This window comes from Salvia miltiorrhiza, chromosome 2, assembly GCF_028751815.1.
Source record: "Salvia miltiorrhiza cultivar Shanhuang (shh) chromosome 2, IMPLAD_Smil_shh, whole genome shotgun sequence".
In the NCBI taxonomy this organism is placed as follows: domain Eukaryota; kingdom Viridiplantae; phylum Streptophyta; class Magnoliopsida; order Lamiales; family Lamiaceae; genus Salvia; species Salvia miltiorrhiza.
Window position 1 is genome coordinate 62,375,900 of NC_080388.1, and position 25,740 is coordinate 62,401,639.

Sequence of the window (25,740 nt, forward strand, 5' to 3'; positions counted from 1 at the left end):
TGGAAATATACCAGCTACTACTTTTAGTGGAAAAAAAGATTTAAAAAGAACATCTGAATTTAATGAACATGTATTGCTTAATTAATTATGTCAAATCTAAAAGTTAATTCACTCAATTCGAATGAAAATCTCATCCCCACTTATGTTTCACCAAAAATGAAAAAATTCGAAGAATATCATGAAATCATAAAGTTGAAAACACAGTGCATTGCTGGTAAAACAAAGCAACCAGACATAAATTAAGTGACAATATGGTAAAAAAGTTTTACCTCTCTGATTAATTCAATTTTTAGCTTTATTAGTACTATTTATCGTGACACCTTATAAAAGTAACATGAAACCCAACTTAGTCAAAAATATCAGTCAAAATATTCTTTTATTGTCCATAATTTACACCTATGACATGTAAAAAATTCCCTGAGGGCAATCTCCTTTATATTATACTACACTAAATAGAAATTTCAATCTGTTTTTAACTCTATTAAACTTAATTTACCCTTTCACAAGACTATAAATTGCAGCAGTTCTTCAAAACCAAACAAAATCATAAACCAAAAAATTCAGTTAATTTCTTACAATCATGCTTCTGAAATATCACTGCAATATTTTACTTATCTTAATCGTTGCAAACTCCATCTGCGTAAAAGCATCCGACATTCGACGCTACAGCTTCGTTGTGAGTGCTTCTTCCCTTTTGTTTTGTGAATCTAGAGTTATTTATTGAAATTTATTTGCAGGTTAGGGAAGCTTTATACGAGAGATTATGTGAGAGAAAGTGGATTTTGACAGTGAACGGGAAATTCCCAGGCCCAAGCCTCAAGGTTCATGCAGGGGAGACCATAGTTGTGGACGTTCTGAACAGGGGAAATTACAATATTACCCTCCACTGGTAAGAGCTGATCCTTGTAGCCTTGAATTGGATGCAGTGTCCAAATCCGTCAATTTATTGCAGGCACGGAGTGAAGCAGCCTAGGAATCCGTGGGCAGACGGCCCCGCATATATCACCCAGTGTCCGATCCAGCCGGGCAAGCGCTTCAGTGAGAAGATCATATTTTCCAAGGAAGAAGGGACGCTGTGGTGGCACGCCCACAGCGACTGGTCGCGCGCCACGGTCCACGGCCTCATCATGGTGTACCCGAGGCCCGGAGGCTCGTACCCATTCCCGAAGCCCGATGCAGAGGTTCCCATCATTCTAGGTGAGTGGTGGAAAGAGGATGTGATGAAGGTGTTGGAGGAGTTTGTTGCTTCGGGAGGCCAGCCAAGGGACTCCGATGCCTATACCATAAATGGCCAGCCTGGGGAGCTCTACCCTTGCTCCGCGCCTCGTCGCTTCGTCATGAAAGTTGACCCCGGCAAGACCTACCTCCTGCGCATAGTCAACGCGGACATGAACGAGATCCTCTTCTTCGGGGTGGCGCGCCACCACCTCACCGTCGTCGGCACCGACGGCTGCTACACGGAGCCGCTCACGAGAGGCTACATCGCCATCAGCCCCGGCCAGACCATGGACTGCCTCCTCCGCTCCGACCAACCACCGGCCCGCTACTACATGGCTGCCTGCCCCTACGTCAACGGCGCCGGAATCAGCTTCGACAACACCACCGCCACCGCCATCCTCCGCTACGCGGGATCATCCCGCCACACCCCACCCGAATTCCCCAAACTACCCTCCCCCAACGACACCTCCGCCGCCCTAAACTTCACCTACAGCATCAAAAGCCTAATCTCGAAGCTCCACCCAATCGTAGTCCCTCAAAAGATCAACAAACGCATCACCACCACCGTCTCCGTCAACGTCTTCCCATGCGAGGCCTGCGCCGGCCCCAACGGGACCCGCCTGGCCGCCGCCATGAACAACATCAGCTTCTCGGCCCCGCCGGTTGACATCCTCGAGGCATACTATTACCAAATCCCGGGCATTTTTAGCAAGAAATTCCCGGAATCTCCACCATTGGTGTTCAATTATACAGCCGATTTCATCCCCTTGGAGCTGGAAATCCCTAAAAAGGGCACTAAAGTGGCAATGCTGAGGTACAACTCCAACATCGAGGTAGTTTTCCAAGGTACAAACCAAGTGGGTGAGCTGGATCACCCCATGCATCTGCATGGATTCAGTTTCTTCGTTGTTGGTTGGGGATTTGGCAACTTTGATCCCAACAAAGATCCCTTGAGCTATAATCTCGTCGACCCGCAGAAGCGTAACACCGTCATCGTCCCCAGAAATGGGTGGACGGCCATCAGGTTCACTGCCGACAATCCAGGTATTCAACTTTCATTCCAACCCATTTTCAATTTTGATTTTCTTTTTTTTTTTTTGTCAAATTCAGTTCTATATGCTTCAGTTTAATTTAATAAATTACATCCAAATCCAATTATAGTATATAATTATTGTGTATAAATTGATTTTCTTTTTGAGATGCGATGACACACATGCATCTTGATTTGTTGTAGGGGTGTGGTTCTTGCATTGCCATTTCGAGCGGCACCTGACGTGGGGGATGGAGACGGTGTTCATCGTGAGGAGCGGAAGAGGGCCGGCTGCGCGTGTGCTCCCACCGCCGCCAGATATGCCGCCGTGTTGATCTGCTAGCTAGCTTGATTATTGAATTGTTTGATACTTTGATTAATTTGATTTGAATATGTTGGACTTAGATCATATCACAGTATACCTATGAAAAAAATTAAACACTTTATAATTTTTGCCAATTCAAAATAGACTTGATCAGTTATATGTGGGGGTTTGCACCTACTATTTTTTCTATAAATAAAAATAAAATAATGGCTTGCACATTTGGTTTACGTACCAAATTTGATACTCCATTTAGGATTCTGATGACTAGACATCCATATTACTGACATATAATTTCCACCATATATAAGAATTTGAATATTTCTTTTATTTTCCATTTGAAGAAGATCACGAGATAAATACTAATTAAGGCCCAGCGCGATAAGGAAAAATAACCCATAAAATGTTAGTTCTATATATCTCATTAATTGGATAGGTTGAAAGTGGTATTGAGATTTGCCTCAATCTCATTTCAAGAAAAAATCATCCAAATTAGTAATTAATGGGGGTCCAAATTCGTGCAATGGAAAACACTAATTCTCAAGAGTTTACTTTGCATGATTGATTATATGTAGGATTGAGTATTTTTATCCTCAAGAGTAGGATATCTCTAATCCCACTCTCTCCATGAGATAAGAATACGGCAAACCTAGCTTGAATGATAGAAATAATCAAAGGCCTTGATATATCTCAAGGAAACAAGGGATTAGCCTTACTATTTTTATTTATCAAGACTAATCCTCCAAAGTAAACGCCCCTAAGGGCACTAGCTCATACAAACTAAAAAGCCTTCCAAACTTATATATTTTTCGTTTCGAATTGTTATATTACGTGTATATGATATCACAAATATATGCTAATCGTATAATTGTAGAGTAAAATATATGTAACATAATGCTAAGCCCGTGCATTATTCATTTATAAACATTAATAGTGCACAATATCTTTTTGTGAAGAAAAAATGAACTACTTTTTCAAATTCATGTCCGATCATTCGACAAGTTAAGATTCTGACTAAAATCACTAGAGTAAAGGGTACTTTCTGTCCCATCATTTTATGGAATTCTAAAAAATGTCACAACCTAACGATAATATCAAAACAGTACCCAACTTATCAACAAAATATCGTCCGTGTCGTATTAAAATTTTTCGATAATCAAAAACTGACGTGGATTGTCGGAGTCACAACATGGCATATCCATGTGGACTCTTTTAATCTAGGTGGAAATTTTCTTTATATCCCTCTTAAAAGATTGGGCAGAACAGCACAATATCGTTTTATTTCATCTTCTCCTCTCTCTTATATGTTCTTCAGTGGCTTTGGGTGCAGCCCTAGTTTCTTGTTGCGTAGAGACTTTCTTAGAAATCGAAAGGGTCTTAAAAGCATTTAGGAACAAGAATGGGGATGGCGATACCTTTACATATGGTTGTTGGTTATGACTATGAGCGTCTGTTGATTTGGCTATTTAGATTTGCTACTCTAGTGTTATTATGCACATCTGTTGATACATAAATTGGAGAAAGTCTATGCGTTTATGAGATTACATCCATTTAGGGGTGTAAAGTCAATTTATTGAAATCCTGATCCCTGTCTTGAAAATGATGAGATCAGAACCTCTGCTTCTCTAATTATATTTGGCAGAATGGTTTGGTTTGTACTGTATATCCAATTTCATAATTTTGACTTTACACCCCTAAATGGATGTAATCTTTTCTTGCAGTTATGCTGATGCAAGTGGAGCTGGCAATGATGTTTATGAATTTGTAAGCATGGATTCTGTTCAAAGTTTTTTTTTTCATCATAATATTACAATCTTATTCTACGAAGTTAATTGATGATGCGAAAAAGTCTTAAAAGCATTTAGGAACAACAATTGGGATGGCGACACCTATCGGAAATTGTATCACACGCCGGAAATTTCAGACGCCGAAAATTTAGGGCTTCGATTTGAGAAGGCGCCCCGATTGCAGGAAACGCCACCGATTTCAAGACGGCCGCCGCGATTTCTGGTGACGCCGCCGATTTCAAGTAGCCTTGTCGCGATTTGAGAAGACGCCCCCGATTTCAAGAGAGAGATGAATTTCACGCTGTCGTTTTTTGGCTTAGGAGAGAAGAGGAAATAGATTTTGTTTTCAAACATTGCGTTCTGCCCAATAATTTCAGAGATAAGGAAAAAATAACTCTAGCTAGATTAAAAGAGTCCACATGAATATGTCATGTTGTAACTCCGGCAATCCACGTCAGTTTCTGATTATCGGAAAATTTTAATAGGAATGAGTTGGGTATTGTTTTGATATTATCGTTAGGTTGGGATATTTTTGAGAATTCGCTAAAATGATGAGACAGAAGTAACCTTTACCCAAATCACTATAAAAGTATTTATAAAACTCCATATATGTTACTGGTCATATAAGTATTAATTTGATAGGTCAAAGATCTGTTAGATGATTATACGTAATTTTTTGTGTGTTTTGGTGATCATTTGAATTATGCATACCATCCTAAAAAAAAGAAAGTTATACTACTAGATAAGTCCATTGAATCAATTTATTGACTGAATTGCTAATATAGTTGGGCTTTAGGGCAATATAGTGGGATCGATTTATTGAATGAATTGCTCCTAGTTTACTTTGAGGGCCGGCCCAATTCTTAAAGATGTTAGTCCAGAATAAAGTCTGATTTCATCTTTCAAGAATAACCAATTTAATACAAGTCCTTAAATTTCTAAGACAAAAAATTACTCCTTACAAATCCTTTATTTTTGCAAAATCTCGCTTTTTTAGTATATTTATCAAATGGAGCTGTATACATCGATTACGAGTAATTTTAAATCAAGAATCTGGCCAGGCCAATGATTGATTAAATAATCCACAAACTAATATATGCGGTTATAGTATAGTATTTGCCTATTTGGTAAAACAAGATTGGCCAATAATTGAATTGATCATCATTTATAATATTTTTTATATCAAAATAATATGTACATATATAAATTATTAAATTATTCTATAATTTAAAATAAGTAAAAGTATTATATAATTTATATGTATATCATAAGAACCCACTTTTATAATAGTAAAATGGATATATCTTGAAATAACATTATACGCTTAATTATCTTAAGATCAATTATACGCTAACAATAAAATAGACTTTCCACTAATTTCTTTCATGATTTCGGTATTATTTGACTGACTAGAAAATTTTAGGTTATAGACTATAGTAGTAGGTTTAACTCGGAAATGCTCTCCTCATCTTTGGTGGCACGCATTAATATGTTAACATAAAAAGTATTAATAGTATATGAACTATAAAGAGTTTTTTAAGTACGATAAAATATGAAGTAAATTTTATTAAGATGTCAGTATATGTAAGTAACACAGTCACCGACAAACAAATAATTTTGAGATAGTATTATTTAAATTTGTATATATGGTTGTTGTCAATTTCTATTCTCCGACCAAACGTTCCACACTTCCAAGTCAATGAAGAGGTAGGTGAGATTGTTGTAATGTATTATTCATGTGTTGGGTACAGTGCTATAGTAACATAGTTCACACCTTTTAATCGTTTTTTTAAAGAATATAGGTTACTTTCGTGATCTTGATAAATAGAGGGGTATATTTGTAAATCTTCACCGTCGGCTATGGCTCAGTCTTTTCAAATTTTCGTTTGTTTGCTAGTGGAGTACTATATTTGAGGTACTCAATTTTCGTCGGCTATAAAAAATGAAGTAAATTTTCATTTTGTCTATCTTCTTTTTTCTTTTTTTCTTTTTTCTTTTTAAATTTTATCTTTAATGTACAAATTATATTTCAGGTTCATCCTATTCCTATACAAGCGAAGGGGAAAATGAAAATGGTTATCCGTTCTTTTTTTATTTATGGTTTGAACATCTCCTTATAGGGAGGGCTAGAATAAAAACACTCTTAAGTGTATAAAATATAAATGATTTTCAGCCCTTAGATAATCATCATCAACGGTTGATTCGTAACCCTTTTGGATAAATTCGTGGTCCTGAGTTCGAATCTCAAAGGTAGCAAAAATTTATTTTTCACAATTCGTAACCATGTTGGATGAATTCGTAACCCTGTTGGATAAAATTCGTACATTAAAAAATGTTTATATTTATATTTTAAGAAGTGTTTTTACTGTAGCCCTCCCCCTCCCTATATATATATATATATATATATATATATATATATATATATATATATGGGGAGGGTTAAAATAAAAACACTTCTTAAAATATAAAATATAAACAATTTTCAGCCCTTAGATCATCAAGATCTACGGTTGATTCGTAACCTTGTTGAATGAATTCGTGGTCCTGAGTTCGAATCCCAAAGGTGACAAAAATTTATTTTTCACAATTCGTAACCCTGTTTGATAAAATTCGTACATTAAAAAACGTTTATATTTATATTTTAAGAAGTGTTTTCACTGTAGTCCTCTCCTATATTATATATATATATATATATATATATATATATATATATATATATATTATGTTTTTGTTTTTTGTAGATACAAGATATATGTCATATCATAAAATTGAATATATATTATAGTGAATTAATCAAGTTAATACAAATTAAATCAACAATCAAGCTAATATATACTTGATGTGGATGATTTTGTACACCCCTTATTGAATAAAAGCTTTAAAAGCTCAATAATTGATTTATGATCAAAACTAACAATTAATATGTTGAGCTATCTCAAATATAATTACAAGTAAATTGAAACTCAATTCTAGCAGAGTTGAGCAAATAATGAAGTCAGACCCTAACAAAGTCAACTATATTAGAATGAAGTCAGACTCTTAACGAAGTTGATGAGGACAATATTATGTACATATCTTTGAACCAAATTTAATAAATTAAAGATATGAACGAGGACAAAGAGTCAAACTTGATGAAGGGAAGCTATCAAATTAGAAAGACAAGACACTTGTGTCAATCTTGAGTGTCAGCTCTGGTCAAAGTCAGCGTTGACTGGTCAGCTCTGCCAAAATCAACATTAACTGGTCAATCCTACCAAAGTCATCCTTGACGGGTCAGCTCTATTAAAGTCACCGCTAATGACTCAACCCCGACAGCTTAGCGCTGCCCACATATGATAGTTCAGCTCTGGAACTAAGACTGTTATAATGAGGCTTGGGCCCAATTGAACTAGTGAATGGACCTTTAAAGTTAGGGTTTCTTTGTAAACTATAAATATGATTTTCACTTAAAAATTCAGGGGACTTTTTCTCTTTTCAATAGCTAAAAACTTGTAAATGTAATCCTCACAAAATATAGTGGAAACTCCAACAATCTTTCGTGGACGTAGATTTTATGATCAAATCACGTAAATTTTTGTAATCTTTATCATTTTATTTAATCTGTTGATACTTTTTATCAGAAGTCAATCCTAAACGAAGTCAGTAAAATCGGCTCGGAAGGAGGCAAAGAAGTCGGTTCTAGAGGGGGAGCCAACCCGACTAAACAAAACTAGATTAAATATTCAAATAAATAAAAATACAATCCACCTGATTTCGCTAGAATTTAATCAATTATCAATGACCTCTTAATTAATATATTTATCATATTAGATGTATATATACGGGAAAACTCTCAATCAGAAAATTAATTCAAAGCCTATTGCCCTATTCAGATCACTAGTCTTTTCTTACGCAACATTAAATATAAAATAAAACCCTCAATCAGAAAATTAATTCGAAGCCTATTCAGTCCACTAGTCTTTTCTAGAGATGGCAATGGATCCTAGATTCGATTCAGATCCGTGAATTCAAATCCATTTTTTAGGGTTTAGATCTCAATTGTTTGGACCCCCGAATCTGGATCTGGATCTCAATTATTTAAACGGATCTGGATCTGGATCTTGAAATTTGAGATTCGGATCCGACCCGTGGATCCTTTTATTTATTTATTATATTTATTTTATTAATAATATTAAATATATTAAAAATTAAAAATAATATAAAAATTAGAATTACAAATTAATATACTTTGTTTTGTGCAATATTTTTTATGAAGAAAATTAAATGTTGTTGATTTTGTGACTTTTTTTAATTTAATTTAAAAACAATAAATCTATGGATCTGAACCCGCGGATCTGATGAATCTGAATTTGGATCCTAAATTTTCAGATCAGCGAATTTGGATCTGGTATTGATGAGATCCGGTCCAAATCCGACCGTTGCCATCCCTAATCTTTTCTTACGCAACATTAATTATACAATAATTGTCCTAATTATTAATTGTATAGTCACCGTCATGCATGTCACATAATTAATTTTTTTGTCACATAATTAAATTGACTTATGCCTGTTTCATAATAGTACTTTAGTCAACACACATATATATATATATATATATATATATATATAGTCTAGGAAGCTATGCAAATGGAGTAGCTAGCTAGTTAATTTGTTGAACTCCATCATTTTATATTAATAATTAATTGCTTTATGGTGTTATGGCCTGAATTTACATTTATTGCAATTGGACTCGTATTAATCTAGCAAATATATTAATTAGCTAGTTATATATATACACTAGGACAAAAATTCCCTAATAGGACTCTCATAAGTGTCCTATTATGCATTGTAATAGGAGTCCTATTTGCGCTAGTCACAATATGTATAATAGCACTCTCATAAGTGTCTTATTATGCATTTTTGAGACTCTCTCATAAATAAATTTTTGCTACTTTTGATATTCGAATTCAGGACCATAAATTCATTTAACAGGATTACGAATCAACCGTAAATCTTGATGATCTAAGGGTATATATATATATATATATATATATATATGGTGCGGTTATAGTGAGAACCATAATTATCGTGAGAACATAAGAACCATTAAAATTAATGCATCTGCTATATAAATTAATGCATTCATTGTTAAATTTAATGCATCCGAAAAAAATAAATTTTTTTCTGCCTTCAGGATTCGAACCCAGGATCTGCATCCATCCACCAAGATGATGCATCCACCGTAGATCTTGATGATCGAATGGCTTAAAATGGTTCTCCGTTCTAATTTTAATTAGTGGTTCTTATTTGAACCTCTCCATATATATATATATATATATATATGTGTGTGTGTGTGTGTGTGTGTGTGTGTGTGTGAGGGCTAAAATAAGTACACTTTTTAAGATATAAAATAAGAATCACTTTCAGCCCTTAGATCATCAAGATCTACGGTTGATTCGTAATCATGTTGGATGAATTCATGGTCCTGAGTTCGAACCTCAAAAGTAGCAAAAATTTATTTTTCACAATGCATATCTTTATACAGCGAATTCATACGTGTTCTACATAAAATTCATACATTAAAAATTACTCTTATTTCTTATTTTAAGATGTGCTCTCACGGTAGCCCACCCCTATATAGAAAATTGTTATTAGTCTAAAAAATAAGAATAGATTCTATCCAATATTAAGATGATTAACGGCTCTGATTAATACGTTCATAGATTCATACGTTCATAGGTTCATAGATTCATAAAATTATGGCCGTCCGATTATAAAAAATCAAGGGTCTATCTTGGTTCTTATTTTATAGGATAAGAATGGTTTTTATTTTAGCGCAACTCTCTCTCTATATATATATATATACATATTACATTCGAAATTTTTATTCCAATTTTACCATTGTGTGTATTTTGCCTTGAAAGGACTTTAAAGCCCTCTGTCATGTGTCACATTCTTGGTGTGCCACATGTAGGGATGGCAATTTACCCACGGGTAACAGATATCCGCAACTACTCGGCTACTCGACCCTAATAGGTGCGAGTTTGAGAGACATTTGATATCCACGGATAGTTTCGTGGTTACAATCCACTATCCATTTAGTTCGTGGGTATGGGTTTGGATACTTACTATCCATACTCGTGAAACCCATTTACCCACGAAAATACATGTGAAATACCCACCTAATAACCGTAAAATACCCACAAAATATCCTTAAAATATGAATGTGGATTTGAACTATGGTTTGTGAATTTGAACATCGATGCAAGATGTGGATTTGAACTATGTGATTTGTGGTAAATTTCTTTTTTTGTGTTAAATATGTTATTAATTTATATTTAAATTATGTTTCGCGGGTATCCGGTGGATAACGAGTGGCGGGTATCCGACGGATAGCGGGTTGATGGATACCCGACGGGTAGCGGGTATCCGCGGGTTGCGGGTTTGGATAGCATTTGATATCCACGGATAGTTTTCGTGATTAAAATCTACTATCCATTTAGTTCGCGAGTATGAGTATGGATAGCCTCTATCCATGCACGTTGTACCCGATTGCCATCCCTAGCCACATGAATAAAATGTGTGGTCCATAATTGGATACTACATAATACCGAAGGCTTGGATACTACATGAGCCAATTCACACACACACACACACATATATATATATGTATATTTATATATTATTTTTAATTGATTTCATATATGTTTAATTTAATTTAATTTTAATAGTATTTAATTTAACGTAAACTACTACTTAATGAATAATAAAAAATTTCTATAACAAAAATTAAAATTATCATTAATAATTCAAATAAAAAATCACAAAACACACACATGTACACACACACACACACACATATATATATATATATATATATATATATTATACATAAATTTTCCATATATACAATTAATTTATTTTGTAATTTTAAATGATTATAACTTGTTCATTTTAAACTCCTTTTTACATACTCCCTCTGTCCACCAAAAATAGTCCTATAGGTGGACGACACGAGTTTTAATACAAATAATTATTGTATTGTAAGTGGAGAAAGAGACACACTTAAAAAATAGTGTTTATAATGATAATTAATTATAGGGTTAAGTATCAAATAAGCCCATAACGTGGAAGCCCTTATTACATCCAGCACCCTATGGCAAGGGGTGTGTCAACTAAGCCCCTGAAGTACCTAATTTTCTCCAATTAAACCCTCTGCCCTAACGGATAATTAACTCTGTCAGTTTTTTTTTTTTTTCTAATTCTCTCCCCTCTTTTGTTTTGTGTCTCCGCCGCCACCAATCTCCAGATCTCGGCCTCCCTCTCACGATTCCACCGCCGACTCCTCTTTGTTATCTCCTCTCACTCACCTTTCTCAAATCACCGGCACCTAAATAGTGGCCACCACCGCATCTCTCCAATTTTCGGCAACCATAGTGGGCACCATGGTCGCCGCTCGTGGTTCAAGCCCCGCCGCCGCCTGTAAGCCCTAACCCCAAAACCAGGCGCTGCCATCTGTCTCTCTTCCTCTCTCCTTGGGTCCGACCGACAGCAGCGAGGATCGCCGTCGACCGACTCATCTCTCCCCCTGGCTCTGACTGGCAGCATCACTTAGCCCATCGACGGTCGCTCTTGCTCTACTCCAGTGAGCAACAACAGACGGCCACCACCGCCATCCGCCGACTCCAAAATCTGCACTATCTCTATCTGGTTTGATAAAATTCGGGTTGTTCAACATAAGGAGGTGCACCAAACGTTCACCAATCATCTTTGGTCCATTTGGTTTACTCGAAATATTCTCTTATTCCACGGGAAGGTGGAACGTGACTCTGGTCTGGGTGTTTCGTACTCGAGATGAGCAGATCCGTATTTCTTGCGATGCAGCGGTGGAACGTGACTCTAGTTTGGGTGTTGGGGCGTTCATCTCTGAAGGTTTTGTTGGGAATATCTGCTGTCGTTTTAGTTTTATTCAGGGGGCTTTCTCGCCTATGGAGGGTGAAGCATTGGCGATTCTGGAAGGTCTCCGGTGGAGAGAGGAACTGGGCGAGTTGCCTGCTCAGTCTATGTCTTCCGGCAAGTTGCCTTTTATTACTTTTCCCTCAAATTAAAAGAATTAAAAAGTTAATGGTGTTAACTCTCCGTTAAGTCGGAGGGTTTAATTGTCCGAAATTACGTAGTTTAGGGGCTTAGTTGACACACCCCTTGTCATAGGGTGCTGGATGTAAAAAGGCTTCCACGTTAGGGGTTTATTTGATACTTAACCCTTAATTGTATTGTGAGTGGAGAATATGGTCCACCATGTAATAGATAGTTTCTAAAAATAAAAAAAAATGATTAAATTTTATGCATGTCCCAAAATGATTTTAAAAAATGACTATTTTTTATGGACGGAATGAGTATAATCTATCAAATTAAAAATTTTATAAAATACATATTGAATATATTTTTATAATGGATTAACATGATTATGTAAAAGAATAAAATTATAGGAAAGAGACAAAACAAGAAAGAGAGAAAATATAGCATACAAATAAATCTTAAACCTTTTATTATAATTGTAAAAATGTCACTTAATTTTGTAATTGACTTCTAATTTGAAGATTCATGTTTTAATATATATATATATATATATATAAATGATCATAATTACAAATCTTTAATATTTGTTGTAGATAAACCCATTAAACTATATTATTTTATCGAAACACAACTTAATTAATAAGACGTTTTTCTTTTAACTATTAAATCGGAAGTTCTAGTCATTAAGATGATAAATGGAAAATTATTATTAATTCACTTTATTGAAAAAAAACACTATATAAATTTGGTTGACCGACCGTTGCAGATAGCTGGACATGCAATTAAATTTCAGATCGATCCAAAACTGCACGTATATCTTTCCATGGTCATACTTTATTTATTAAAATGAGATCACATATATAAAAAAAGAAAAAAAAGACCTAAATCACCCTTGAAAGCACAAAGAAGCAGATTAAGGGCCGCCTCAGTAAAGAAAACTCATTAGAAAAATCCTTAAAGATGAAAAAGAGTGCTCGTCTACTAAAACAAATGAACCAAGCAAGGAAGCAAAAAATGACACAACCAGGCGGCAACAGGGAACAAGCTTCGGACTAACCATCACTCATTCCATGTCGACATTAAGGAAAATGCCAATATCCCAACTATGATCCAAAAAAAGAAACTTCGGACTAATCATCACCCCAGGTTTTGTTCCATCACTACCATTCCAACCAACGAAAACAGAAGCAAAACGAACGAGCCAAGACCGAGAATTCCCAAAAACAAGAAAAAACGAAGGGAAACTGAACACGGAGTAAAGATCCACAATTAACACACCGAAGGTCTGAAAAAAACTCGTGGATCTTTGACAGAAAACGTCAAACTACCAAACAACAAGATCTCCAATAAACCGACCGAGAGCCACAAATGCGTGAAGCAAACCAACATGAATTCACAGTCCCAAACCCCAGTGCATCCAAGCCCTGAAAAAGAATTACGGATTCAACCCAAACAATGCAAAAAAGAATCAGAAAACCCGAGCACCACATGTCATACAAGTTAATTGAGTCAGAGGGTTTTTCAGGATAGTAACTTAGGTTGATTTGGAAATTAGGACAATAACTTTCGGACTTGTAAAAATAGGACACTAATTAATAAGTGTTGCACCCGCAAGACATTTCTCGGCCAATTATCGAATTTTCGGACTTTCCCGCATGGACCAAGCACGTGACATCATATCCGAAGCCGTAAAAATGACGTGCTTGCCACATAATCAACCCCTCCGTGCGGGTTGTCATGTGCTTGGTCCGTGCGAAAAAGTCCCAAAATTCGATAATTGGCCCATAAATGTCCTACGAGTGCAACACTTATTAATTAATGTCCTATTTTTACAAGTCCGAAAATTATTGTCCTAATTTCCAAATCAACCTAAGTTATTATCCTAAAAATCCCTCTAACTCCAAGTTAACTTATCGAATTATTTACCTTGATTAACGATTTTTTTTTTAAATATCAAAATGTACGTTATTTATCTCAATTTGGGAGCTAAAAGAAAGATAAAAAATTAAATACTATCAATTTAATAAAAACACAACAATAAAACATTTAATTTGATTCTTTTCTAATTTTAGTATTCTCTTCGTTTACGAAAGAACTTCCTACTTTTCCTTTTTGGGACGTCTACAAAAGAACTTCGTACTTATTTTTGGACTACCGCACCACTTATAAATATTTTATTTATCCTTACTTTTCACCTTTTTACCTCTCAATGTTAGTTAAAATATCTTTTCACCATTCTCAGTACATTAAACAACTTTTTCTCCACTCTCAAATTCTCAATACACTCAAGTTCTCAACACCTTTTTTTCTTAAAACTCGTGTCACTCCCTTCTAGCTAGGAAGTTTTTTCGTGGACGGAGGAAATATAATTTATTTTTGATAAAGACTTTATATCAAATTTCAGCAAATTATTCACGTGGTATTTTAATTTAAAATTGATACTATAATTTTTTAGGAGATTAAATATCACTTTTAAATATTTATTATATATATTTGTAATTTTATATCATAGTGATTATATTTTTGTTCTGATGAAATTAATATAAAAATTAGTCTAATGCGAAATACGAACATTTAACAAGTAATTAAGATAATTAATGAAAAGTAATACTCCATCCGTCCCACGAATCTTGACACATCTGGTTTCGGCACGGAAATTAAAGAGTTGTAGATTAGTGTTTTAAGTGTGTAGTTAATAAAGTATAAAAGTGATAAAGTAGGAGAGATAAGGTAATAAAAGTGATAAAATAGGAGAGAGAAAATAATAATTATTACCTTATTTGAAAATGTGTCAAAATTCGTGGGACAGCCCAAAAAAGAATACGTATCAAGATTCGTAGGACATAGGGAGTAATAGTTGATGATGATTTGCATAATTTATAGGGTAAATTTGGTCTAAAACCATAATAAATTTTCAAATTTTGGTTTTTCCCACAATTTTTCATTCTTGTTTCAAAATACATAATAAATCATTTTTTTGGAATTTCCCATCGCGTGACTTTCTCATGAACTTTTAAATGACGTAGCGTTGGACTTCGATGAGGTGGCATATTTATGACGATCGTTTTAGCACCTACTCATTTAAAATCTTGAAAATCTAATCTAGGGTTTAAAACTCAATTTTTTTACAGACTTCTATCTTCCCTACGCCATTGAAGGAGAAACTACAACAATTTCATGGCTTCAACAAATTCATGGTTGGAGAATTCAAATTCATGGAATGAGAATCCACATAAAATTTGTAAGTATGGGTATAGGGCTGATATCAAAACGTCAAAGTCATTCGATAATATGTACCGGCGCTATTATTGTTGTCGAACCAGAGTTGTAATTTCTAATTAACTTTTATGATTTGTAATTCGATAATTTGTACCGGCACTATCATCGTGAAAAATTCCAAAAAAAATGATTTATTATGCATTTTTAAACAAAAATGAAAGATTGTGAGAAAAACCAAAATTTGAAAATTTATTATGGTTTTTGACCAAATTTACCCTAATTTATATTGTATAGATCGGATGACTTAGGTCGTGAAATACGAACATTCAACGAGCTTTATGTGATGACCAAGTCAGTATAGTTGATCTTGTCACTAAAATTCAATAAGGTCGATTCTGGCTAGCTAAGACCTATCAACGAAGCTATTTTAGAATTTGTACACAAATAACGACCATGAATAGCCTATAAAATAGTAACAATTAGGTGAGATGAGTATAATAAATCAATCTTTTTATGAATTAGATTGTTGCATATCGCAATTTAGATCGTTACCAAAGTTGAGGAATGCTATGGCTTTCATGGTCAAAGACGCGATGTACCTCAGCCTCAATGTTGAGATCACAAAATCGTTATCAGTAAAATGAAATTTAGAATTTTGTGAGTCTTAGATTAATTCAAGCAATGAATGTACTGATGTGCATGTAGAGTTGATAAATTTCGATACGATAGAAAATTAACATACAAAAACTTGGGAACAATCGGATTGACACACACCCAAAATAGTGCTATTTATAAAGTTCGAGTCAAGATACGAGTTTGAATCAGGGTCTAAGTGATGATGCAACCTGGACCTCGTTGTACCCAAAACCACCTCTAGAAAACACATGAATTCGTACAAATTGATAAATTAATATCCAATTTTGTATGTTCACGTCAATACAATAAGGTATCTGTGTCGAATTCGTGTAATTTTAGGGTGTGTTTGCTTGTGATCCCTCTAAATAGAAGGATAATATAATGTGATACAAATTTATAATGTAAAGTGGGGATCATATTTTTTTATATCTTATTTAATTTGAATGATAATATATTTATCCACTCCTTATAAGATGATATAAAATTATACTCCACCTTGTCCATTTCCCAAAGGATAAGGTGTTGTCCGAAAACTTATACTCCCTCCGTTTTTTTATAAGTGTCCCATTTAGCTCATTTTTTTTGTTTCTCAATAAGTGTCTCATTTCAAAATTTGAGAGTATATTTATCACATTTTTCCTATTTTATTCTTATTTAATACTTCTATGAATGTAATAATTAGTTGTATATATGCATTTATTATGACAATTACTAAGGTTACAAATGTAAAATATCTTATTTTATTGGTATGTGTATTTTGACGGCTGGGAACACTTAATAAAAAACGGAGGGAGTACCAGCTACCCGAATTTATTATTACGTCAAATCTAACGAAATATAAGGTGATAAATGGAGTTTACCTCTTCCTTATACCTCAAAGAAAATACGACCTTAGTATAACACTATAATATTATATATTATTTTGAGTACTTGCAGTTATTAACGAGCCAATTTACAAAACTATATATTTTCACATAACAAAAACAAAAAGTATCAATTAAGATAAAAAAAATAAAAATTAATAATTCATCAGTCCCCTATATTTATGCATAGAATCTTTTGACACGAATATCAAAGAAAAATTATCGAGGGTACAGTATTGATGTATTGACAGTGAAGAAATGGTCCTACATTGAAAGTATTGATAGTGAAGAAATGATCCCGTATTAAGGATAAAATTATTAAATTATTTGTGAGATGGTGTCCAAAAATAAAAAGTGCATATATTTAGAGGACGTACCAAAAAGAAAAGAAATGCATAATTTCAAGGGATAAGAGGGAGTAATTTTGTGTAAGAAGATAATTTTGCCCCTCTCATTAATTTTTCAGTACAATTATCTATGAACTTCACACTCTCATGTTTTCTCTCTCTAGCGGCCGACATTTGAATAGGCGGGGGCCAGATCTCTGTGGTTGCCCTAGGCGGTACGGTGGCGGTGATGGCGACGGTGATGAGAGGTGGAAGAGGAGGAGCGAAGTAGATAACCATGAATTTCTCACTTTTCTTCCCTCTCTCTCGTGACCGGTGTCTGGATCGACGAGAGCTGGATCTCTGTGGCCGCCCTAGCTACTGTATGGTGGCGATGGCGGTGATGAGAAGTGGCGGAGGAGGAGCGGAGTAGAGGAGAACTGTGAATTTCTTACTCTTCTTTTCTCTCTTTCTCTGCGACCGGCGTTTGGAACGACAAGGTCGGATCTCTGCGGACACTCTAGGCCGTGCGGTGGCGCGGCAATGGCAGTGATGAGAGGCGGTGATAGAGGAGAACATGATTTCACAACTGAATAGTTAGTGTTGGTTGTGAATTCGAGTTTTAAAACTATAATTCACAACTCAAATATAGATTGATCGTGATCCTTACAAAAATCACTAATGTATTGGTAATTTCAACAAATTAAAGTAAAGGTAAGTTGAAAAATTATTTTTGTTTGAATTAAGTGTTTTGTGAGGTTTGTATTGTTAGAATAGCAATGAATTCATAATTCGGTTAGTTGTGAATTTGAATTTTAATACTAAATTAAATTCACAACTCAAATAGGTTGGTTGTGAATTTTAGTTAATTTTTTCACAATTAGATACTGGTTATCTTGATTGTCAAGATTATTAATAGTTGTAAATTCTATTTTGAAACTCGAATTCACAATCAATATCTAATTGTGATATATCATCAAAATTAAAAATTCACAATCAATATTAGCTATTTTCTTATTAACACCGTAAATTGATTTTATTTCAAATGTGTACTGATTCACTATTATTGTATCAAATAGATACATTCGACAAAAAAAAAAAAAAGTAGAATGTGTATACAAATTAAACAGATTATGTGATTTTTTTCAACAGATTGAAATGTCGCCGTTCCCACGCTTTTTTGTTGATAACGCAACTATTTGGTATATATAAAAACATGGGCTCAGCCTAGATTTGAAAAAAGAATTCATTAATTAACTGATCATACTATTTTGTCAATACGAAAATAACGATTTATTTCTCAAAAATGAACAAACTTTGGTCGAATAAGTATATACTATTAACCCTGTATTTTTTTACTATTAATTAACACATGTTATTATACTTAATTACAATAAGAAAAGTGATTTGTAGATTATTTGACATGAAGAAAAACGTGTAATACTGATATTTATTTTCAGGTTTTCCATACAACTCGAAATGGTAATTCGAATGTTTTTAGAATTTAGACATAAATTTACTTAATTACTAGTTTTGGGAAGATTTTTTAATAATGTCAGCAAATGATTGTGAAACGACTATATATTAAAGTTATCCTTGAAATTTGAAGATGTAATAACGAGTTTGGAATGGAATGTTATAGTAAAGATGACCCCCACTATAAAAATCAATAGTTCTACACGTAAGACATTAATGTATCAGTTTCTGATATATATATATATATTTAATCATTTTTATTAACTCTATTGAAATTTTGAAAACAACAAGTCGGATAGAGAATGGCGCACTAATATATATAGAATTATCGTCTAAAAAAAATTACATATATATATATATAATTATAGGTACAATCGCATGATGAAAAGTTGATTGAAACAAGACTACATTTAATACTTACTCCATTCTATTCTAATAGGCTCATTTTTTTTATACGAAAATTAAAAACTTACTTTTTAGGAGAAAAATAGTATGGTTCACATCAACTAAGTAAATTTTTTTTCACTCAAAATAAAAAACGAGTCTATTTTAATGGGACATCTCAAAACGAATCGGAAAACGTGCCTATTAGAGTGAGACGGAAGTAGTATATATATAACAATAATAAAAAAAATTCTCTCTTCTATATGGATTATTTTAATTTTTCATTTAATATATAATAAAAAAATTACTCACTCTTCTGTATTTTAATTTTTCTTAAATTTCCTTCACTTGAAATTATATTTATTATATAAATTCTTAAATTATATATTATAAATTTTATTTATATTGAATATACATTCAAATCGTCACTTTTAATTCATATGTTTACATGACATCATCTTCTCTTCATCCATCATTTCTATTTATTTATTTATTTAAAGAGTAATTTTCTTAATAATTTTTCTTTTATTTTTTTTCTAAAGTTTGGTACTAAGTTCAATAATTAATTTTCATGGCTGAATATTAGATTGATCGCATAAAATAATTAAGAATATTGTCCGATAATAATTATTTTCCGTCACTTTTTAAATCATTTTTACTATTAAACTCGAGTTTGGGAGATGTTTATGTATCTAAATTTTAAATGAATTTAATTTGTAGATTAATTATATAATTTTAATGTTATATTTTAATTTATAATATTTTGATGTTATACAATTTCTTGTTAATGCTTACTCTATATGTTACCATTTATATTTATTTATTATATTCTATAAATTTAATTGATATACCTACATGAAATTTACTCAATTTTTAATTACTTTATAAATTTTAGGGTTAATTGCCGCTAAATTCAATTTTTTTTTGAGAATTCGCGATATTCTCACAACTTCAAAATCGGCATATAAATACATGAATTGAAAATCCGTTCTTAATGTTTCCAAACTAAAAAAAAAAAACCCAAATTGAAGGTGACGTGGACTACTGTAAATACAACGTGGCATAGTCGGCGGTGCAAGAAAATGATGTCGTTTTTTTTTAAACAATACGACGTCGTTTTGATTTTCAACAACAATTAAAAAAAAGAAAAAAAAAATTTGGGGTTGTGATTTCCGGCGAGAGCTTCAAGCTCGGATGGCGGAGCTGCCACTGGCATGTCCGTCCCTGAATCGTGCTCTGGCAACTCCCTCGCCTCACCCCATTTACAAAACCCGACGGCCGCCGCAGCTGAAGCCAGCCACCGCCGGTCCGCCCCTCTCCCTCAAATCTTTGGTCGCCGCCTGCTCGTAGATCAGGCGACGCCGCCTCCAACTCTCTCTCAGTTTCATCCCTCTCACAACAGAACCCACACCTCACACCGTCCACGTCGTCTCCTTCCTTGGAGATGGCGAGGGCGCCGCCTCCTCCCTCTCGCTCGTCCCCTTCTCTGTTCACTGAACCCGGCGGCCGCAGCAGCAGAAAGCCCGCCGCCGCTGCTGACCACGCCTGCCTCCCTCCATTCTCTCTCTAAAACTCCCGGCGACAGCAACCCTCTTCGCGGCCTCCTAGCGCAGTGGCGTTTGCCTGGGCAGACGAACGACGGCGGCGCGGTGGTGGCGTGGTTGGGGGTAGTGGAAGGGATGAGAGAGGGGAGAGGGGGGTTGGGGAAGGGGGTAGGTTTGGGGGTGTTTGGGGATGGGGGTAGGTTTGGGGGTGCATGGTGATGGGGGTAGGATTTTTTTTATTTTTTTGTAAATTAATTTATTATTAAATTATTATATTTTAATAAAATAAGATTATTAAAAAAATTAAAAAATGACATGTAATACCTAATTGCCATGTATTTGACACATAATCAGTGATTGCCACCTCATCTCGCCGGAGTTAATAATTTTGGGAACATTAAGAACGGATTCTCAATTCATGTATTTATACGCCGATTTTGAAGTTGGTGAGAATATCGCGAATTCTCAAAAAGCTTTTGAATTTAGCGGCAATTAACCCTAAATTTTACTATTAATAAATAATTTTTATTTTGTAATGTTTAAAATTTTACGGAGACAAATAAACATTATAGCCAATTATATTTATAAATTCAAATGCGTTTGAGTAGTAAAATTACTTTTAATCGAATTTATTGGTGGTACGTACAAGTATTTATTACATTAATGGGTCCGGTTAGTACGTAATTGACATCTGAACAGAAATGTTTTAATTGTGAATCTTTTATTTATTTATAATATTATATTTTTTTGTTACTTTTGAATTTTTATTGAAACGTATAATTACTCACAACAAAAAAACAATTTTTTACCGACGGATTTTTCCCTCGGTAAATCTAACAAAACCGTCGGTAATTAAATTTACCGAGAGATCACCGATAAAAGATAGACGTCGTTAATTTCAATGTCGGTAAAATTTTACCGAGGGAAAATTTCACTCGGTAAAATTTACCGAGAGATGGCCGAGGAAGTTTTCTATCGGTAATAAGACGACATTTTTACCGAGGGAAAAATCCCTCGGTAATCCCTCGGTAATGAGGATTTTTTAATAAAAAAAATATTATTTTTATTTCCCATTCGCCAATTAAAGAGTAACTACGCATGCTGTAATTAATAACCTGATGCATATTGACGCTACCAAGTCTAGAATGTAGGAGACTCGACAAAATTAAATGAAACAAGCTTCCCACCAAAGCCAAATGAAACTCCAGCTTTTCACTTGTACCAATTTGGGGCCCATAGAGGTGCTATACAAGAACACAAGACATAGCAGATAAGATGACTAACCTAACACATAAACAACAAGGTCAAACACTCTGTAGAACTTTTTCAATCTAATACCACCATCCAGAAGGAGGGAAATTGTATCAAGAACAATAATTTTTTGCAGCCTATATCTGAAAATAGAGTCATTATATTCTGCATATCCCACATTTAAAAATGAACAGCCACAGTCACCAACAAATACATTCTTTGAGAAAAATAATATGCCAATACACCAATGTTAATGATATATGCATTCCTTACACTGAGAGAAAGAAGGCCAACTATCTTCATCAGAAGCAACAATTGCAACATCGAGATTCCACAAAACAGAGCACCACCTTCTAACTGAATCCGAGAAACTGCAAGGTCATGCATAAAAAAACAGCCGCAGAACCTAAAGAACATCATCACTCAATGGAAATAACAATTAGTTCTTGTTATTCTAAGGCACAACGTAGATTCATATCAAAAACCAACTGTCAAACATCCATAATCGATTAGCATTTTCTTTTCAGTTTTGATTATAACAGAAATTATGAATCCAATTACTCTCTAGAAAGCAAGAAGACAGTGTTAGCTTGATAGCATCTCATGATACGATTAAAACAAACATAACTCGAACAATCCTCTGTCAATGTAACAAGTAACAATGTAGGAAACATCTAACAAATTGCAAAAGCTCCTAACTAACACCACAAAATCAAAAACTGTGCTTCTGCTATCAACTAAGCCGAAACGATCATCACATTTTCCCCTAAAATAATCAAACACTGTAATTTTATTTTTTTTCATTACAATAAATGATGTAGGTTGCTGGAGAAGAAATATTGATAAAAAAATACTTCCCTGGCCATTTAATTATAGAAACTCATATCTATTGCTATCCACAAATACCCACTATAGAATATTAGAGGAAAGCTAGTGAAATATCTTACCCTAATCCGTAGACGATCAGCAACCTCAGATTATTCATCATATACCTCATCAATTACCTGCAACAGTTCACAGAAGAAACAAGAAGTTCACAAACATTAAATATCTTCGTGATAATCGGAAAATCAAAACTACTGCAAGGTTCAAGAACAAGAATTTCATTCAAGGAAATATAGCATAGCATAGTTACAAGCATTCGAAATTTGCAAGCTAAACTATCAATTGATGGATGATATAAGGTTCACAAAAATCTACATTACCTTCTCCTCTATGGAAGATCAGTTTGTATTTTGTAAGCTTTAAGGCAACCATTGGTAACCTACATTTCATCGAATAGTTGGTGTACTAATCAGTTCATATTTTGCTCAATCTCCATAGTTAATACAACTACCAATTTGCCTAGATTTATCACTTCATTAAAAAACTACATTAGAATTTTCACTAACCATCAAATTATCCTTCCCTTAGCAGCCGCATGAGCAGAGGTCAGTTTTCTTCTTCTTTTTCGCTTCACCGGCGTTCAGTTTCCTGAGCCTCTGCCTCTGAATTGTTTCCACCTACACAAATAAGTCGAAGTTCTCCATCAACAATTGACTGCATTCCAGACTCAAAATATATAAAAGATTTATTAATCACCTTATTCACTTTGTGGCGGGGAATGTCGTGCCGATCAATCAGATTGATTTTGAGGTCATTCTGCAAATAGAATCTAGAAACTAGAATATGAGAGAGAGAGAGAGAGAGAGAGAGAGAGAGAGAGAGAGAGAGAGAGAGAGCTTACCGGAGGTGGGGTGGTGAACGGCAGCCGCGAAAGAGAAGAACGACAGCCTTGACTAGGGCTTTTAATTTGGGGATGAGAAATATTATGAGAAGAAAGCCGGCAAGCCGGCAGCGGTATAATTGTAGTTTTATCTTACAGACTAGACCATTTGCCGAGGGAATAAATTACTCGGTAAAATTAAAACTATAAATCTAAAACTAATTTAATCTGACTAAAAATTAAAGAGACATTTACCGAGGGAATGATTCTCTCGGTAAAATATTCACTCGGTATTCCCTCGGTAAACCTTCGATATACTTGCAAATACATTAATTCTCGGAAAATTCTCGCCAAATACTCGGTATTTACCGAGTGAAATAAATCCGTCGGCAATTCCTCGGTAAAAAGACGTTTTTTTGTAGTGACTTATTATAATAAATCATATTTATAAATTAATTAAAACGGGTTCATGTAATTAAAAAATGCTTAATACATGTTTAATATTAGAATGAGGATAAAATTTGTTTTTAATCGTGCTCGAGTGATTAAATCGTACTAACTTCACTATTTTGGTTCCTTATCATCCTCTATTATGACTTAGATAAACTTAACTTTAAAATTTTTAATTATAAATTATATTCTAAAATAATATTTCATCGGACGATTTACGTACAAGTATAAAGTATTACTCCCTCCGTCCCATTCTGATAGGCTCGTTTTTCTTTTTGGGATGTTCCACTCTAATAGACTCATTTTTCATTTTAAGTAAAATAGTATATTTAATTGGTGTGGACCACACCATTCTTTTACTAAAAAAATAAGTTTTCTTAATTTCTGTGTCCAAAAGAAGTGAGGCGAGAAAGTAGTTAATACTAGTAAAGCCATCTTTAAAATTCACGCATTATCTAAAAATGGATAATTACCAAACAGAATTGACTTTGGCTTTGATTCGAGTGGTATGCCAACAAGGATAGCTACGTATACTTCCATCTTTATCAAAAAGGAAAAGAAAAGGATAGCTACTTCCATTAACCTTTTTATGCCAACAAGGATATTTATAATTATGTATATATAGAGTTGTTTATTTTATTTTTATTTATTTTTCTTTCGAGAGCCATGTATATATAGGGTCCGTTTATTTTGATGGAAAAAAGTATATTTTCACCTTTTTTTTAATTATTTTTACATATTTATTATGATGATTTTTTTTTTCCGAACAAGGTAGAATAATTTTTTCGAACAACTCATTTTCACTCTTTTTTTCATAAATGTTGGATAATATTATCCTTGGGTAAGGGTGTGAGAATATTTTCTCATCTTTTCATCTCTAGTAAACATATGATAAAAAAAGAAGAGAAATATATATTTTCTCATCTTTTATTCATCATTTTTCAATGAAAATTTTATAATTAAAGTAAACGCACCCTTAGAAAAAATAAAAATAGAAAAATTTAAAATTATATATATATATATATATATATATATATAGGGGCGCGCTCCAGTGAGACCCCCTATTTTTCGTGTAACATGAGTACAATGAATAAGACATCTAATACTAATGAACAAAACGTATATATAATTAACAAGATGTATATACTGATGAAAAATAAAATTTAAAAAATTCGTAATTAATAAGACATATATACTGATGAACAGAGCCGTATATACTGATGAACAATGCAGTATATACTGATGAATAACAAATTTTAAAATATTCTGCTCCCTCCAGAATTCGTACAAATTGATAAATTAATATCCAATTTTGTATGTTCACGTCAATACAATAAGGTATCTGTGTCGAATTCGTGTAATTTTAGGGTGTGTTTGCTTGTGATCCCTCTAAATAGAAGGATAATATAATGTGATACAAATTTATAATGTAAAGTGGGGATCATATTTTTTTATATCTTATTTAATTTGA

The 25,740-nt window shown here is 33.8% G+C and overlaps 1 protein-coding gene and 2 long non-coding RNA genes across 3 annotated transcripts; 2 read left to right on the plus strand and 1 right to left on the minus strand.

The window, feature by feature from the left end:
* Positions 1-463: 463 nt before the first annotated feature.
* LOC131010941 (laccase-15-like) lies at positions 464-2,789 on the plus strand. Its single transcript, XM_057938651.1, has 4 exons — positions 464-676; positions 738-889; positions 953-2,262; positions 2,453-2,789. Exons 1-4 carry the CDS (start codon positions 581-583, stop codon positions 2,581-2,583), a joined length of 1,689 nt encoding a protein of 562 aa, XP_057794634.1. The 5' UTR covers positions 464-580; the 3' UTR covers positions 2,584-2,789.
* Positions 2,790-3,851: 1,062 nt separating this feature from the next.
* Positions 3,852-4,870, plus strand: LOC131010944 (uncharacterized). Its single transcript, XR_009096708.1, has 2 exons — positions 3,852-4,334; positions 4,420-4,870. It is a non-coding gene; the product is annotated as an uncharacterized LOC131010944 (long non-coding RNA).
* Positions 4,871-22,958: 18,088 nt separating this feature from the next.
* On the minus strand, positions 22,959-24,104 carry LOC131010942 (uncharacterized). The gene is made up of 4 exons (XR_009096706.1): positions 23,841-24,104; positions 23,506-23,768; positions 23,320-23,378; positions 22,959-23,118 (listed from the first exon to the last, which is right to left on the minus strand). It is a non-coding gene; the product is annotated as an uncharacterized LOC131010942 (long non-coding RNA).
* Positions 24,105-25,740: the final 1,636 nt, after the last annotated feature.

Coding starts and splice junctions, on each gene's coding strand:
- LOC131010941 (XM_057938651.1), top strand. CDS start 581: ATGCTTCTGAAATATCACTGCAATATTTTACTTATCTTAATCGTTGCA. Junction 677..737: donor TTCGACGCTACAGCTTCGTT/GTGAGTGCTTCT, acceptor ATTTATTTGCAG/GTTAGGGAAGCTTTATACGA. Junction 890..952: donor TACAATATTACCCTCCACTG/GTAAGAGCTGAT, acceptor AATTTATTGCAG/GCACGGAGTGAAGCAGCCTA.